General features: G+C 40.8%; 1 protein-coding gene across 9 annotated transcripts in view; it reads left to right on the top strand.

Annotated features, from left to right (window-relative positions):
* Positions 1 to 18,089, top strand: part of septin4b (septin 4b) — a 54,250-nt gene extending 36,161 nt beyond the window's left edge. For 4 of the 9 annotated variants that reach the window (XM_047806147.1, XM_047806146.1, XM_047806149.1 and 1 more), the window contains 10 exons: positions 7,421 to 7,517; positions 7,624 to 7,710; positions 8,137 to 8,260; positions 8,418 to 8,552; positions 10,256 to 10,373; positions 10,516 to 10,617; positions 10,868 to 10,964; positions 11,270 to 11,432; positions 11,614 to 11,713; positions 14,428 to 18,089. In XM_047806147.1, the coding sequence (XP_047662103.1) occupies positions 7,421 to 7,517; positions 7,624 to 7,710; positions 8,137 to 8,260; positions 8,418 to 8,552; positions 10,256 to 10,373; positions 10,516 to 10,617; positions 10,868 to 10,964; positions 11,270 to 11,432; positions 11,614 to 11,713; positions 14,428 to 14,496 (1,092 nt within the window). In that variant the 3' untranslated portion in view covers positions 14,497 to 18,089. Of the gene's footprint in view, positions 1 to 3,042; positions 3,187 to 4,691; positions 4,986 to 7,420; positions 7,518 to 7,623; positions 7,711 to 8,136; positions 8,261 to 8,417; positions 8,553 to 10,255; positions 10,374 to 10,515; positions 10,618 to 10,867; positions 10,965 to 11,269; positions 11,433 to 11,613; positions 11,714 to 14,427 lie in introns of all 9 variants that reach the window. The other 5 variants (XM_047806143.1, XM_047806142.1, XM_047806145.1 and 2 more) reach the window with 3 other exon arrangements.
* The last annotated feature ends 828 nt before the right edge of the window (positions 18,090 to 18,917 follow it).

The following is an 18,917-nucleotide window of genomic DNA, read 5'->3' as shown; positions in this document are numbered from 1 at the left end:
GTATCTCCCTTAACAATTTCCCCAGCATGCATCCCGTCATGACTTCATTCATTCATTCATTCATTCATCTTCTACCGCTTATCCGAACTTCTCGGGTCACGGGGAGCCTGTGCCTATCTCAGGCGTCATCGGGCATCGAGGCAGGATACACCCTGGACGGAGTGCCAACCCATCACAGGGCACACACACTCTCATTCACCCACACACTACGGACAATTTTCCAGAGATGCCAATCAACCTACCATGCATGCCTTCGGACCGGGGGAGGAAACCGGAGTACCCGGAGGAAACCCCCGAGGCACGGGGAGAACATGCAAACTCCACACACACAAGGCGGAGGTGGGAATCGAACCCCCAACCCTGGAGGTGTGAGACGAACGTGCTAACCACTAAGCCACCGTGCCCGTCTCTCTCTCCCCCCTCCCCCCAACTTATTCCATTGAATTTTGACCACAGACAGATAAGTACCTCCCTGGAGCATTTCCAAATCAACGCGTTATCCACGCTCGCCAGGAGTCGAGGCTTTTGTTATTATACACTCTACTGTATATTTTCAAAGCATGTTCTTGACTCGTATGTTAGCGTGGCGCTACAAAAACCACAACATTTACCTCATCTAAGATCCGAGATCGCGGCTTGTCAGCCTCCCTCGCTTTTCACTGTGCTTACTTCAGCTACACAATAGAGCCTTTGTGAAAGTTAAATCACCCAGAAACAAACTCGACTGGGTGGAATTTATCATCATGGACTAAAAAGGATACCGAGTTTATGGTCGATAAGTCGTTTGAATGACGCGACCGCCGGGACTGTGGATCATAAAAGAAAAGTTAACGTTGCATCATGTTGGTTCGTTGACTGTGTTTGTAGCTTCAGTTGTATTTACTACAAGTTCAGAGAGAAAACGATAAACTTTGACACTGAGCATTGATAACGGAGGTAAAGTTTACATACATACGTTAGTACCACGTGTGGCAGTCTTGGGAAACCCACCGGACGTCGCTATGTCTAAATTCTGTCAAACGATATACAGCTATATGCAAAATTTTGGCACGATACCTGATTTTTATTTGATTGGAGGTAAAAATAAATAAATGCAACCTCTAGAGCGCTGTTTGTTAAAACTGACAGCGGTGATGTAATAATGCTAACAAGGTGATATTTTTTTATTATGGTGTAATAGGGTCTAGTTCTGTACGTTTCATGGAGACCTTCGTCCGGTTTGGGGTTTAACGTAGTTCTCCACCGTTGTCCAAAAAATATCTGGACCTCGATGTATTTCTTTGAAACTTTCAGTCATCGAGGCTAACTAGACGAAACGTAACGATGGAGGAAGAGGAAGATGACGTTATCACCGCTCCTGATGGTGCTGCTGCTCTGCTGCTGGTGTTCTGGATGTATTTCTCTCTGAAACCTTCCACTTTTCCAGTCTGGCTCTATGCGTCTCTTCGAATGTTGCTTACTCGGCTCGTAACTTTTGAACGAAGCAGAATTGCACGAGAAGCTGGTTAAAGACTTAATTACAGAAAGAAGTTGCTGGTTGAATGAACCATGTCTCCTTACATTCCTTCTGAGATACTCATTACAGTATTCATTACTAGAGCATGACCAGTGAGTAAACAAAATCCCCATCACTCTGGCTGGGTTGCAGTCACTTACTGCATCGTTATTTGACAGAAAACTCATTAACTGTGGAATCATCATGGATCGTTCAGATTGGAGATTTGCCGATCGGCCCCCTGGGGGCAGGTCGATGCGTTTGAAGGACACCACGACCCAGAGCATGCTGGTATAAAAGGCCAGCTATCGGTTTGGTATCTGGGTTTGAACGAGGTTTGTGCAGCTCGTTGGATCTGTTGAGTCAAGAAATCCCATTTGCTTAATCCTGTTCCACAGAGGTTTCTCAGGTGAGCATCGGCCGTTTGACAGAGGTAAGCTCCTCGTATAGGCGGACGATGTGTCCGTGTGTCTCTTTCCGATGTTTTTTGCTTCCTGAGATTGACTCTTTTTGATTCGCCGCACAGCTATTTTCCAAAAACGAGGACATTGCGGTCTTGACCTACTCCGAGACACTATCACGGATTATAAGGAGAACATTCTATTTCTGAATGTAGGCTGAGCGATATTTAAAGACTCTATACTTCAGACATTGTCATATCGTTCACGTATTACTTCCTGGGACTAGAAACACAAAACCTTTAAGTATGGTCTGTTGTTTTTTTACCTCACTATCATTTCTAACAAATCGAGCCTGTGATTGTGTTGTAATCAGGTCAGTATAGCCTGGTGTTGGGAAGCTGATCCAACATCGATCTTGTAGCACAGCTAAAACAGGTCAGCATCCAGAATCTGTTAAAATGATGAGTGCTTTCTTCGTAGATTCAAGTTTCTACCTCACAAAGTTTTGAATCTACATCTAATTGTGGTAAATAGTCCAAAATCAAGAACAAGCAAGCCTGTCGTCTGGCGTGGAATTCCCAGCTGGCCTCGGTGATGAATACTTTTGCCTTTAGGGCTTCAGTCTGACTATTTTAGAAAATAGTATGTGAGATGTTTTTGACTCTAGATGATCGTACTGACTCTTTCTGCTATAATAGAAATGATATTTGTAGCAGTAAATTTCAGGGTTCTGCTTTGCTCACCATGGCACATATTAGAACTTACTCAGACTCTAAGCTCCTCAAGGATAAGTAGTTTAACGAACGTCAGCAAGCCTACACTGTCGGAATTGTGCTTGTATGTCATCTTTTTTAGATGTTGTAGAAATGCTTGCTATGTGCAAACCACTCTGAACGTTGTACGCTCCCAGGCGTAACTCCAGGCGTACACTGCTTAAGCTGCTTATAAATTCAGACATCCTTCACCGTTTTAGCATCACGTGGTGTTCAGACCTCGTATCTTTCACCAGCTCTTTTTTCTTCTTTCCCTGTCTGCCTAATCTTCTAAAGAACTCTTGTCACTTGCCCCCTTTTTACACATTTGCCCTCACTTCACATTTGCCCTATTTGTATCCTCCTCTCAATGTATATCCCTTCCTGTTTGGAGCTGGCAGACTGCACGGTATCTCCTGTAGCAATGGAGGACAGTGAGCAATGGAAACCGGTTGACGACGGTCACGGTGCTGTGCGGTCTGATGACCAGGACTTCACACCGGTATCTTCTATACCAAAGAAGTTTGAGGAAGACCAGGTACCGGCAACCATCCCTTACCCATCATGAGTCGGTTCCCTCGTTTTGGACACTTTTGTCGACACATCACTGTGTATTCAGGTTATTACCGGTTGCAATGTGGCTGCATGAAATAAATAAATTAATTAATTAATATATGTACAAATTAAATAAATAAATAAATGTAAATATATTAAGATTCATTATATGTAACCTAAATACAATAATAATAATAAACACGATAATAATGTCACACGGTAAATTATTGAACTAGAAAACGCCCGTGACGAATAAAGCCATATGTCGTTAACCGCTAACAGCTAATGTTCGAGGTTGCCGCTAGAGTTTGCTTTTATTTTTAAAGGGATGTTAACTTTTGCTCTACAGGATGCCAGTCATGAGATATTCCTGAGCTTCTGTTGGTCATCTCTGCTCTCTGAGACACTGTATTTCAGCTTCGTTCGGGACGAAGCGTCCGCGTAACCCGAGTCGCTTAATGGTTGCACCAAGTGAACTAGCCGAAGATTCCTAAGAATGCGCGCGTCAGGTTTTTTCTCTGAGCGTAAATGTGATTCAGATTAAAAGCCTTCTCTACTTAATGTACTCGCACTTCATCCTTCACAGCGGAACTAGTGCCACGTGTGCACCTTCGGTCATCGGCCGCTATAACGCAACGGGTTCTGAACTGATTCCCATCGGGATTCACATGAGAGACAATATATTGTAGTTCATTGTTTCATGACGGCCTTCGTGATACAGTCAGAAATATTTGAACAGTGATTGTTATTTTGCGTGTTTAGGAATTACAGCGTTTTTACAAAAGTTCCTCATGTCCACAAGCTCAAAAGTAACTGGACAAACCAATCATTTCAAATTGAAGGATTATTTTTAATGTTCGGATGCAAATCCTTTGTAGGACTTTGTAGGACCTCCTCAGTGACTGCTACTGTACCTTTAGTCTGGAACCCGTGGACGTCATCAAACAAAGTTTCCTTGAGATGCTTTTCCATTACTTTACCTTTACTGCAGTTGTCTTTAGTTGCTGCTCATTTGAAGGTCTTTTAGCCTTCAGTTTTGTCTTCAGTGAGTAAAAGCACACACACTCGGTTGAGACGAGGTCAGGTGACCGACTCGGCCGTTTATAAGAACATTTCATTTCTTAACCTTGAGAAGCTCTAAGTGTAGGACGTAGGATCTTGAGCAGGACACCGAAGGCACGATTAGATTTTTTGTTATAACGTGTAATTTGTGACTAACTTTTGATTGATTTAATTAATTTTCTTGCTAACTTAATTTAATTTGGCTCCAAGGACCCAGAGAGCAGATAAGAAGCTCCAAAGAAATGATTTGTATCTTGAAGCATGTTTGCCACGCATGTTTTCTCTTTCTTTGCATTCAAACACTAAAACATCTCTCTACTTACCCCCCGCCCCCACCCCCACCTGACCCACCCTATATTCCCAAATCTTACACCTCTTATACGATTCCTTCTTGACCATTTGTTCCATGTCCAACCTACCCTCAAGAACTCAAGCCACACCAAGGAAGATTCAGAGGACTCTGAACTGGAGAATATCATGGGGCACCACTCTGTCAGAGTGGGGCACCTATTTGCCCCTTGTGAGGCTGAAGGTCATGACCGTCCCCACACAGAGGGAACGGCAGCATTTTTAAGTCTTCCTACTCCATGCAGAGCCCAGGGGGAAGTTGAGTTTGACCCTGGATGTGTGGATCTGCCACCTCTCTTCAGCCCATCACCCATCAGCCCCACCAGGCCCAAGAGTCCGTGGGGTCGCTTTGACCCTTATGACGCAGCTGAGGTACAGTAATGCTGAGGGACCTGGTGCAGAGGAGGGATTTTTACAAATTCATGTCGTGTCCTAACCATGGGGTTGTTCTTAAAGTTTGGGTTTTAGCTTTGGGACATCAGTTTGAAGGCAGGATTTAGCTTAGACACAAGAACCAAATCTTCACATCATACTTTTCTGTGCAGGCATGTAGTAATGTGTTATAGTAGTAAAGCAGCTCCAGGGTACTTGGCTCCGTGCATGTTCTCCGTGTCTCTATGGGTTTCCTGTGGATTCTCTAACTTCTTCACAACTTCCAAAACATGCTGTAGATTGTGGACTCGTTATTGCCCCATGTGTAGACGAGTGTCCAAGGTCTATGCTTGCCTCGTAACCAGTGTTTCCAGGACAGACTCTTGATCCACGCGACCCTGGTCAGAGGAAAGCGTTAGTACATATGAATGGTTAAAAAATCAATTATTTAACTTGTCGATCCTGCCTCGATGCCCGATGACGCCTGAGATAGGCACAGGCTCCCCGTGACCCGAGACGTTCGGATAAGTTAACCAAGTTCTGTTTTTTTTAACACACTGCTTTAGGTTCATATCAGTGGGAGGATTCAGAGTTACGGACATCCAGTGAGCTCCAAAGTTACACAGTTACACACCTTTAAAATGAGAGAATAAAAGCAAGAAAAAAAGACCAGGGAATAGAAAATGCAGACTGGATGATTTGGGTGAATGAAAGTGGGTCAGGATGATGAACACGATTAGGCCCTTGTGTGAGAGAACGTCATGGCTCTGGATCTGAAATGCTGAAGACCACGTGTCTAAAATGTTGGTGGTCTTTTCCACACTTGTAATCTGATCTAATTAAAGGCGGCTGCTTTTAGAACCTCCGTTATATGCATCCAATTTTGTCACCGTTTGGTTTCCCACCTACAGAGTAACTGTGTGTCTTAAAATAGCCGAGAGCTGAAGGGATCCTACGTTATGTAATTTACTGTAATACCACCTTCAGTTCTGGTTCTTACTCTGGCTCTTATACTGCCTTAATGTCCAGTCTGTGCTATAGCTAACTGTATAGGTCTATATATCTCTATATGTTTGTGTATATATATATATATATCTATGTTGTATATATATATATATATATATGTGAATATATATATATCTATATACTATATATATATATATATATCTATCTCATATACTATTATACTATCTATATCTATCTATGTGTGTTATATATATATGTGTGTGTTGTGTGTGTGTGTGTGTTTGTGTTGTATCTCTCTATATCTACTACGCTATATATCTATATATTTATCTATATGTGATTATATGTGTTGGTGGGAGGGGAGGGTGCTGTGTCGCTCTCTCAGATGAGTGAGAGGTATGGAATATCTCAGTAGGGTGTATAGCTCAGGAGAGAGCGAGATGAGAGAGAGGGCGGAGAGAGAGAGAGAGAGAGGAGAGACGAGAGAGAGAGAGAGCAGGGAGGCGAAGGGGCGAGCGAGGGGGGGGTTGGCGCTCTCTGGGGGGGGAGGGAGAGAGGGGGAGAGGAGAGAGGGAGACGTAGAGGGAGAGAGGGGGGGAGGAGAGATTATAATGGGTGATATATCTTGTTGTGTGGCTCTATATATGTGTGTGTGTGGTCTCTCTGTTATTCCTCTCCTCTCTCTATCTTGATATATATATATCTGTGTCTCTGTGTGGTGTGTGTGTGTTGTGTCTCTTCTCTCTGCTGTCTATCTCTCTGTGCTCTCTTCTGGGTCTCTTTCTTCTAGAATATCTCATCTACTATCTATATATCTCTCTATCTCTCTCTAGTGGTGTGTGTCTTGTGTCTATCTCTCTCTCTCTCTACTCTATCTGTGTGTGTGTATATCTGTGTCTCTCTCTGTGGAGGAGGAGGGGGGCGGGGGTGTGGGCGGGGAGATATAGGTGTAGTAGATATAGAGATGGGGTTGGTTTGGTGGGATATATTAATAATATATATAGATCTAGATCAGCGATATATTAGTTGACTATATGTCGTGGGAAGGTGGTTGTGTTATCGTATATTGTAAAAGATAGAGAGAGGAGTATCACGGATAGGGGGTCCAGGGAGAAGTAGATAGTATATGTGCGGGATAGTCGGTCCTCGTGTCATATATATCTATATATATTTGTGTGCGTGTGTGGGTGTAGGATATATATAATTATATATTTATATATATAGTGTGTATCTCTCTCTATCTTGATGTGTTGCTGTGGGTGTATCTATCTATAATGATATATCTTGTGTTGTCTTTGCTTTTACTCTCTCTCTCTCTCTCTCTCTCTCTGTGTCTCTCTCTCTCTCTCTCTCTCTCTCTCTCTCTCTCTCTCTCTCTCTCTCTCTCTCTCCCTCCCTCTCTCTCTCTCTCTCTCTCTCTCTCTCTCTCTCTCTCTCTCTCTCTCTCCCCCCCCCCCTCTCTCCCACAGGACCAGGATAAAGAGTATGTGGGCTTTGCTACCTTGCCAAATCAAGTTCATCGCAAATCTGTAAAAAAGGGTTTTGACTTCACTCTAATGGTCGCAGGTAAAATAACCAGGTTGTAATTCCACCGAGGAGTCTGATGTTCCTTTGGGGTTTCTGACTCTTCCTCTCTCTTCTCATCGGCTTCTTTTGTGTTCTGTTCTGTTAGGGGAGTCTGGATTGGGAAAGTCCACCCTGGTGAACAGTCTCTTCCTTACAGATCTCTACAAAGACAGAAAACTTCTCAATGCTGAAGGTAATAAAGACGTGGAGCAAATAAAACAAACACTCTTCAAACCCTATAAACCAAATCCCATGTTTTAGTCGCTCAGGAAACTCTAACGTTTATTCTGTGCACAAATTTGTAGGTTTTTTTTTTATACTTTTTAATTTCCTGTACTTATAAAGTCAGATTATATCTTAAAAGCTATTCTTAATCCAGCAAAAATAAATACGAAGGTTGTGTTACATAGCAAAGGAACAGAGAGAGTTGATTTTAGAAAAATCAAATGGACTAATTAATTTAATTAATTTAATCTTCCGCTTAAAGTGTTCATTCCTACGGTACATTATGTCAAGGGAAGAAGCTGCATGTTGTTTTCTGAAATATATCCCAGATTTATTTGTTAATACATTCGACATTAATCTGACCGGAGACACGACTGGGATGTTTTGGTTCCAGAGCGAATCACCCAGACGGTGGAGATCACCAAGCACACGGTGGACATCGAGGAGAAAGGCGTCAAACTCAAGCTCACCATCGTGGACACACCAGGCTTCGGGGACGCGGTGAACAACACCGAGTGGTATGAGTTCTGTGCCCCGTTAATGTTGTGATGTAGAGATACATTTGTTTAAGAAACAAATAAGAATATTGTGAGTAATGGACATTAATAATAAATGATAATAATTCTTGTATTAATTAGTAGTGTGTATGTAATTAATTAGTGTGTATGATTTCAGCTGGAAGTCAGTAGCTGATTACATCGACCAGCAGTTTGAGCAGTACTTCAGAGACGAGAGTGGACTGAACCGCAAAAACATTCAGGACAACCGAGTACACTGCTGTATTTACTTTATATCACCATTTGGTCATGGGTAGGAAAAACACACACACACACACACACACAAATACACACACTCATACACATGCACACACACATACACGCACACATACACGCGCGCACACACACTTAAACACACACATAAACACACACTCATACACATGCACACACACACAGATGCACGCACACAAACACACACACATAAACACACTCACATGCACACAAACATGCGCACACAAACATACACACACACAAACACACACTCATACGCATACACACGCACACACACATACACACATACACATACTTGCACACACACAAACACACACTCATACGCATACACACGCACACACACAGACCCACGCACACACAAACACACACACACACACTCACATGCACACAAACATGCGCACACAAACACACATACACACTCACACAAACACACACGCATGCACACAAACGCACATGCACACACGCGCGCACACACAAACACACACGCAGATTTTTCGGTTTTAACGTTTTTATTTGTCGGAGTTCGCCCTCTAGTGTAAAAGTGTAGTAATTACATCTGTCTGTAAAGGTCACCTTCTCCTGATGCTCTCCACATGAGCAGCCTTTCTTATACATATATATATAATCAGAACAAAAACATTTTAAATTTACAAGATAAAAAAAGGAAAAATGTTAGTAGATCAGAACAATTTGTTTTTGCCTGAAATAAAGAAGCGAGTGTTTCAGTAAAACTAATCAAATTTAACTTTAAAAACTTTATAAAATTGATGTTGAACTGTTTACTTCATAATGTAGTATTTTTCTAAAAGTAGAAAGAATTAATTTCATTACTTTTGTAGTCGTCTTCACTTTACAGCGTTTCTTTACTGTATTATTATTATTATTATTATTATTATTATTGTATTAAAATGAATCATTTTGCACTTTATTGCGACTTGCTGTCTCAAAATCGTCACTTTTCAACATCATCTTCATTTCGGTGACTAACGACAGTCTGGATTCCTCAAGAAAAAAAAGTATTTAAATCTATCGTTTATTTGACAATAGTTTATTATTATAGTATAATAGTTTATTATTCCTAAAGGCATGAGATGCAGCAACGCAGCCTAAAGCATCGAGCCGTGTGGCAAATTTAAGTTTAATGCAAATTAGAAGTGAAAGATTTTTTCCCACTCAATATGAAACATTATTCATTCGTTCACTACCGCTCATCCAAACTTCTTGGGTCACGGGGAGCCTGTGCCTATCTCAGGCGTCATCGGGCATCGAGGCAGGATACACCCTGGACGGAGTGCCAACCCATCACAGGGCACACACACACACTCTCATTCACACACACACTCACACACTACGGACAATTTTCCAGAGATGCCAATCAACCTACTATGCATATCTTTGGACCGGGGGAGGAAACCGGAGTACCCGGAGGAAACCCCCGAGGCACGGGGAGAAGATGCAAACTCCACACACACAAGGTGGAGGCGGGAATCGAACCCCCGACCCTGGAGGTGTGAGGAGAACGTGCTAACCACTAAACCACCGTGACCCCCCTTATATGAAACATTAGTAGTGTCTTATTGTCACTGCTCTGTTTAAGGTGTCGGAGGAACAGGAAATCATCTCATTCTGACGTTAATAGACAGTGATGCATTTTCTACACTAATGTTAATGTAGTATTAGTGTTTATTATCTGTGTGTTGAGTTCTGCTCGTTCTGCTTGTTCAGTCTCAGGCCTTTGGACGTCGAGTTCATGAAAGCTCTACATGAAAAGGTCAACATCGTGCCGGTCTTGGCCAAGGCAGACACTCTCACCCCCAGTGAGGTCAGGAAAAAGAAAATAAAGGCAAGTTTTAGAGGAAAAGAAAAAAACGGATTGTTTCTATTGTGCATAAGCAGATTCCTTTAAAACACTAGAAACTCTCTTTAGAGTTGTTCTGTTAATGTTTGTGTAAATATTGTTATAAATTAAATCGGATTCCTTTCAGATTCGAGAGGAGATCGAACAGTTCGGCATCAAAATCTACCAGTTTCCTGACTGTGATTCAGATGAGGATGAAGAGTTCAAACAACAAGATCAGGAATTGAAGGTGTGCATGATTTATCTACATCAGAGAGGTGTGTGTGTGTGTGTGTGTGTGTGTGTGTGTGTGTGTGTGTGTGTGTGTGTGTGTGTGTGTTTACGCAGAGTAGTGAACAAAACAACGAGAAGGGAAACTACCTGCAGTGCAGCAGATGCTACTGCAATGCCTCAATTCTCGTAATCATCATTCTCTCTCTCTCTCTCTCTCTCTCTCTCTCTCTCTCTCTCTCTCTCTCCCTTTCTTCCTCCCTCTGCAGGATAGCATTCCATTTGCTGTGATCGGCAGTAACACGGTCGTTGAGGCGAAAGGAAAGAGAGTACGGGGTCGACTTTACCCTTGGGGGATTGTAGAGGGTAATTTATTCATGAACCTATATCTGTTTATATATAAATATCTATCTATCTATCTATCTATCTATCTATCTATCTATCTATCTATCTATCTATCTATCTATCTATCTATCTATCCATCCACACAAAAACTATGCCTTTTTGTGCACAGTACAAACATCAAATATTGTTGTTACCATGAAGTCTCATCATCTAACCACCTTAGATTTACAATTATTAATTGTGTGTGTGTGTGTGTGTGTGTGTGTGTGTGTGTGTGTGTACGTGTGTGTGTGTGTGTGTGTGTGTGTGTGTGTGTGTGTTTGCAGTGGAGAACACGGCACACTGTGATTTTATAAAGCTAAGGAACATGCTGGTGCGCACACACATGCAGGACCTGAAGGATGTGACGCGGGAAACTCACTACGAGAACTACAGAGCTCAGTGCATCCAAAGCATGACGCGCATGGTGGTGAAAGAGCGCAACCGCAAGTATGAAGCACACACACACACACACACACACACACACACACACTCTTCTTTTACATATCTTTATATGTATAGGCACAGACACAGAGGATAAAGATAAACCAGTGTCTAATGCTGTGTGTGTGTGTGTGTGTGTGTGTGTGTGTGTGTGTGTGTGTGTGTGTGTGTGTGTGTGTTCATACAGTAAACTCACTAGAGAGAGTGGCACGGACTTCCCCATTCCCACAGCTACCAGCGTATCAGACACCGAGACAGAAAAGCTGATCCGAGAGAAAGATGAAGAGGTATCGCCGCCGTCCTTCTCAGCCAATCAGCATGCAGAACCGGCGCCATGCTCTGATCCTCCCTCAGTCACAAACACACACCGACCTTCATACCAATTTTAATGGCATTAACATTTAACATCTAGAGCAGGGCTCAAATCCTATCTGACAGGATGAGACTCAAGTGTTTCTGGGTAAGAAATAAAAATCATACGCTTTCAGGACAACGGGGAATAAATAGATGGCTGAGAATAGCGCCCCCTTTAGGACGAGAACAGATAACCATTACTTTTAAATAGAGCGAGTATATTTATATGGAGGACGTAAGTACATAAAACATAGACAATATGTTTTTCTTCTACAAGTTGAGTCATTTTTAGTCATTTAAACTATTTATTAGTTTTATTGATAGAAAACTGTACATTGCTGTCATTTTCCTGCCCGTATGCTCAGATCTTAATGAGCTCAGATCCTTCACTTCTTGCTTCTTTGCATCTCTCTATCTCACCCTTTATGAACTGTTGTAGCTCCCGCTATAAACACTGCTTTATTTAAGGAAGATTTCTAACCCACTCTATAATGCTGGAGTAGTTTTAGAGGCCAAAGCCAAAACTTTATTAAAATTTTCCAAACCTACTGCTGTCGGTCTGAATAAACATCTAAACTCAGTACTCACAAGCACGGCCATCTTACTGCGTTACACTGTCTTCGTCTTCTTCTTCTTCTTCTTCTAATAATAATAATAATAACAATAATAACAATATCTGTAAACGGTATAATATAAAATATATTATTAGGTTAATCAGTACATACACTACATGTCCAGCCCAGTTGGGGGAAATCGTGGCATAATGGTTAGAGAGTTTGATTCCTAACCCTGGCTTTGTGGGTTCGAGTCTCGGGCCGGCAATACCACGACTGAGGTGCCCTTGAACAAGGCACCAAACCCCCCCCAACTGCTCCCCGGCCGTCCCAGCATAAATGGCTGCCCACTGCTCCGGGTGTGTGTTCACTGCTGTGTGTGTGTTCACTGCTGTGTGTGTGTTCACTGCTGTGTGTGTGTTCACTGCTGTGTGTGTGTGTGTGTGTGTGTGTGTGTGTGTGTGTGTGTTCACTGCTGTGTGTGTGTGTGTGTGTGTGTGTGTGTGTGTGTGTGTGTGTGTGTGTGTGTGTGTGTGTGTTCTCTGCTGTGTGTGTGTGTTCACTGCTGTGTGTGTGTGTGTGTGTGTGTGTGTGTGTGTGTGTTCACTGCTGTGTGTGTGTGTTCACTGCTGTGTGTGTGTGTGTGTGTGTGTGTGTGTGTGTTCACTGCTGTGTGTGTGTGTGTGTGTGTGTGTGTGTGTGTGTGTGTTCACTGCTGTGTGTGTGTGTGTGTGTGTGTGTGTGTGTGTGTGTGTGTGTGTGTGTGTGTGTGTGTGTGTTCACTGCTGTGTGTGTGTGTGTTCACTGCTGTGTGTGTGTGTGTGTTCACTGCTGTGTGTGTGTGTGTGTTCACTGCTGTGTGTGTGTGTGTTCACTGCTGTGTGTGTGTGTGTTCACTGCTGTGTGTGTGTGTGTGTGTTCACTGCTGTGTGTGTGTGTGTGTGTTCACTGCTGTGTGTGTGTGTGTGTGTTCACTGCTGTGTGTGTGCACTTTGGATGGGTTAAATGCAGAGAACGTATTCTGAATAAGTCACGTCACGTAAAAATGCGGTATTGTCTACTTTTTAGAGTTAAAAAGGTTGATGAAAAAATGTGCCTATGAGAACGCAGGAAAAATGCAAACTTTAATTTATGTAGTTTTTAAAAACTGTAAACGTGTCACAGATATCCGACAATTCCTTTTACCATAGTAATAGCGCTAAGATTCTTTTTTTATTTTTTTGAACTACAGATTAGAAGGTTGCGAGTTCAAATCACACAACTTCCAGGCACCACCGCTGGGCCCTTGAGCGAGGCCCTTAACCCGTAACTATGTCCATGAACCATTTTACTGAGGGTTTGGATGCACGTTACGGATTATTGTCCTGCTGGAAAGTTCGTTCTCAGCCCAGGTCTTTTCATAAACAGTCGGATTTTATCGTAGATCTCCAAAGACTCCTTGTAGTTCGTGATCCCTTTGGTTTATTATGGCTTTGGAAGGAAAGCAGCCACACGATCACAAATGTTCTAAACAGGATTTGGATCTTTTCTTTATTAACCTTACTTATTTTTACTCCAAAGCAAAAGGAGCAAAAGTTCTAGACGATCGCATTAAGGGAGCTAAATATTCAACTTGTATTCATTTATACGGAATATATAAATATATAAATATATCTTTCAACCATAAGACTTTATTAAATCTACATGTTACAGATGAAAAATCTGCCTTCTTTTTAAGATGCTTATTTAACCGTAGTACGCCCAAACGTGGCGGTGTAAAGATGTGGATTATATCCAACAGGCTAAAGTTTTACTTGTCATCATTTGCACGTTATTTCATTTTGCTTTTGTATATTTTTGGCACTAAACCCATTGATTCTGCACTGACTCACAGTATTAACGTTGACTCTATACTATAACCGGGCTTCGATCTTAACACAGTAAGGGTGTTAAGCAATCCACAAGAGCAGTCTGGCAGATCGATTGCCCGTTGAGCTGTGTCCAAAGTTCTCCTGTGGACATGTGACATGTATTGCATAAGCATTTTTAACCCTTCACTGATGTGTTCATTAAACCATTTAATCCCCGTCTTCCCTACGCTCCTGTTTTCACAGCTGCGGCGGATGCAGGAAATGCTACAGAAGATCCAGGAGCAGATGCACACCCAGAATGAAGCGTATTAACCCCCGCATGTGCCGTCCACCTTCGCCACGGTGCCACTTTACTGCCTGACCTTCATGCCTAGGACCTTGCCGTGTGATCAGACCCCCCATTTCTGCTCAGTGATGCTCCAGATCATAGTGCACAAAGCATGCTCTGTGTCCAGGTCCACTTTGTCTCCATAAGTGTGAGTCTAGTGGCTTTGGAGTTCCACTAGTTGTCATTAAGTGCTGTGCTAAAAAAAACATCAGCATCAACGCTGAAATAGACCCAAAGGATTTAAGAGAAAAAACAAACACTTGTAGTTTGTGAAATTGCTCGTAGGATCAAAAGAACGTATTTTTCGCTTCAGACGTATAAAAAAAAAAAATCGTGCATCCTTTGTAGCGTCGTGTTGCTGTTACAGACACAACATTAACTGGACTGAAGATCCGAATCAAACCAGATGGAAAAAAAAAGTTAATCTGATCGTCTGGGGATTTCGTTTAGTTTATAAAACATTCGATTCTTATTTCTTAGAGCCAAAACACAATCAAATTCCTTTCACTCCTTTTTTTTTTTTATTATTTTTTTATTTCACTTTCACTAATAAATGTCCCGAATGATAACTTTCCGTCTTGCCACCGTGAAGCCATCGAGGTGACATGGTGTCATCCTGTAATGTGTGTGTTATCTGGGAAACTGCATGTCTGTATTACACCGTTAATTGGTTATTAGTTTACAAAGGACATTTTTTTTTGGTCCCTTAAGGTCCAATTATTTATGTTTAAATTATTAGTATATAATTATTGGGTATAGTATGTAGTGTATATTGTGTGAGTTTACTCTGAGTATTTCCAGGTGAATGATTCGTACCACAGGTTCAGAAGATGTACCTTTGATGGCACCACCCCAGCAATTAGGATTGTAAAGTTTATTATAAAGTTTGGTGCCTTTTATTTACAAAAGATAGACAAGAAATACATTTGACTAAAATTGTATTCTAAATAAGCAACAAAAAAAAGTTGCATATCATTTTGTAAAACGCCGATTTTTTCCCCCAGTTACTGTTTTCTCTGTAACAGCAAATAAGTTTTGTTTTAAGAATAAATCGGACATGTGGGACGTGAGCGAAAGCTACAAGCGGCACCTTTAAAGTACTTCGCTTATGGATCAGTTCTTTATCATAGGATTAAAACAACAATTTATTTAAATGTTTTTTTCTACATGGGGGTATTTTTTTATTTGTACTGTTTTTGTTAAACGAATCGTATCGGTCGTACTGTACGTACACGTTCCTGCTCCGAACGAAACGAAAAGTCAACACTGTTTTATTTTCTTATGATGATAGTAATAATAACTGAAGTACTGTAGATCGATATTTTTCTTAACAAGGCTGAGATGTTATTGAGTTCTTTCTACTTTTTTTTTTTTTTTTTTTGGAAAACATGTTCTAAAAGAAACTTTGCCTCGTTCCATAAGTGCAGACATTTAATTAACAAGAATAAAGAGAAGAAAAAAAAACACTTCAGAAGAATCTCTCGATTATATAACACTGGCTTTATCCTAGTGATGTAATAACAGATGTAATGAAGGTTTATCGTCGTCACTCCGTATTTATACAACATGAACAACACGATGATTTTCCAACTTGTGTCATATAAAATCCTAATGTGGACAAACTAAAGATAGAAATATTGGCTGTTTTTTTCCCTTTAATTTTTAAATCAGCCTAAAAAAAATTCTCATTGGGAAGAAATAATGAGATAAATAAATCTGCTACTTAAAGCACTGATGATATATCATGGAGTCTGCAGATTACTAACTCGGTGGAGTCTTGAAACGGATAAATTTCTATACATTTTAGATACTGTGAGGATCAACAAATAAATAAAATAAATATTAACAATTTAAAGGTTTAAAAACCCGCCGTATTTTTTTTTACAAATATTTTTCCATGCATTATTTATCCGGTATTTTTCCATCATTACCTTCGGATATTTTAAGGGAAGTCTGAAATGATTCATGGGTCAAATTTATTATAATTTTTATAATTCGTTATTTTGATTTTTGGCCCCGTGTTTTTTATTTTTATTTTATTTTTATGTCTTAATAGTTTTAGGTCTCTGCGGCTGCTCTGGTGTTATAAAGGGAATAATAATATCTGGTTTTGGATTCAGGTGTTTTGTTGTTGTTGTTGTTTTTTTTAATGAACATCTTTACATGGGTTTCATAAATGCATTAAAGATATCGTGTTAAAATTAAAGGTTTATTTGTGAAGATAAAAATGATAAGATCACATTCTTTAAAGTAATAATAATAATAATAATAAAAAAATAAAAATCTCAATTTTTATTGAAATGGATTTTTTTATTTAATACAACCAAATTGAAATATTTAGTACACCGATAGAAGACGTGTTTATTTTGGACTTTATCTATCCGTTATTTTGTTAACTCGGGGTTTTTCTTTACTTCACACTAATCAGATTTTATGACTTGTCGTTTCTCGTTTTACAGCCGTCGCATTGTGAACAAACAGAATGTCCTAGACGTGAGCAGCTCGATTTCAGCTCAACATCACACACTGTGTCTTACTAAAGAGTTTAATATTTCACTTTTATTCTATTCTTTTATTTTTTCTTTCTTCAGAAAACAAGTCGGACAGTTTGTGTGCCGTTAAATAATAGACTTGAAATGTCTCAAAACTTGGCAGTGCATCCGTACGTATACACTTACTGTCGGTTCCTCCGGGATTTCATGGAGGGTTGTTTTTTGTGTGTGTGTGATTTTTGTTGCAGGTTTTTTCCAAAAAAAAAAAAAAAAAAAAAAAAAAAATTGAATGCAACTTTCTGGAGTTTTTTCTGCTTTCCTTTGCTGAATCTACTTGAATTTGGCAAAATTGCAAGCATGTGATTCTCCTTTTAAACCCCTACAGTACCTACTTTCCGTGATGACTGTAATTAATTGTAAGGCCACACACAAAAAAAAGCAAACAAACCCAAACTCAAGCTCCTCTGAACACTTATGCTGGTGTGATAAACATTAATCTTAATTCAAACAAAAAAGACTGTAAACATTTAAAATTCAAGCATTTCTGAAGGCTTTGCTTTTGAGCTCGATGCCAGATTGTGGCTCTGAAGCCTATCAAGGAATTGTGTTGTAAATTGAGCCTGAAATACATCCTGGATGTTAAAACCAGTCTATTGTTGCACCCTCATTCACACCTGGGGCAATTTAGAGGTGGCAGTTTGTCTACTGCCATGTTGTTGGGAAGTGGGTGTGAACCCACGAGGACACGGCGAACATGCAAAGCTCAGGAAAATAAGTACACTGCAGTGTTGAGAACTCATTCTCTTCCCCTTTTTTTTCTACTGGATCATACAACAGTGTTAAAGGCTTGAATTTAAACAAAGTTCTCCAAAGCAAAGATCAGAAATGTCAGTCGGTGTAGGCGTTTATTTGTGCTTTGTGCCTTTAGCACAGTTAGACATCATGAACTGCCAAACTAAATATTAGTACAAAATCCGACCGGAGTTCATGATTAATCTCTGTAGAAGAATGAAGTTCTACTTGCACTGATTGGCACATTAAAATGTTTTTATTGCATGGAAATGAATAAAATGCAGCAAAATGTGTTATTTTATTAAGTGTGGTCTTATTACCTTGTGCACAGTCGTGTAATAATCACACTTGTTAGAGAATCAAAGCTTGACTATCGATTTCTGACAATCTGCTCTCTGGCCCTCTTCATAGTCATGTAGGTGGCGGGTCAAGGTCTCTGTTCCACGCCGACTTCTCCTCCTTGTTTATCAGCGCACATATTACATGATCCAAACGGTCAGCAGTCGCAGCAGTCAACACGGACATCACACGCAAATTAAAACCAAATGCAGGGTTTTACAAAGTGACTTTCGCTCTAATTCTTTCAGCACATGTTTTCGGACCGGGGAAGGAAACCAAATGCATGTACATTCATTTAAACCTGATTCTAATTACAGCCAAGTACTTATACACCTTCTGACCAATCAGAGTCGAGAATTAAACAGCACTGTCCAATAATATTTAATAAATATCGAGTGATTATGATTATGTGTGGAGTTTGCATGTTCTCCCCGTGCCTCGGGGGTTTCCTCCGGGTACTCCGGTTTCCTCCCCCGCTCCAAAGACATGCATGGTAGGTTGATTGGCATCTGTGGAAAATTGTCCGTAGTGTGTGAGTGTGTGAGTGAATGAGAGTGTGTGTGTGTGCCCTGTGATGGGTTGGCACTCCGTCCAGGGTGTATCCTGCCTCGATGCCCGATGACGCCTGAGATAGGCACAGGCTCCCCGTGACCCGAGAAGTTCGGATGAGCGGTAGAACATGAATGAATGAATGATTATCGAAGTGTAGCATTTAAGTACCGATGCACAAACCTGCTAGTTTCATGAATTATCATATAAAAGTTCTACGAATCTGGAAACTT

The sequence above is a fragment of the Tachysurus fulvidraco genome, chromosome 22 (assembly GCF_022655615.1).
Source record: "Tachysurus fulvidraco isolate hzauxx_2018 chromosome 22, HZAU_PFXX_2.0, whole genome shotgun sequence".
In the NCBI taxonomy this organism is placed as follows: Eukaryota; Metazoa; Chordata; class Actinopteri; order Siluriformes; family Bagridae; genus Tachysurus; species Tachysurus fulvidraco.
This window is presented reverse-complemented; position numbering and strand designations above follow the sequence as displayed.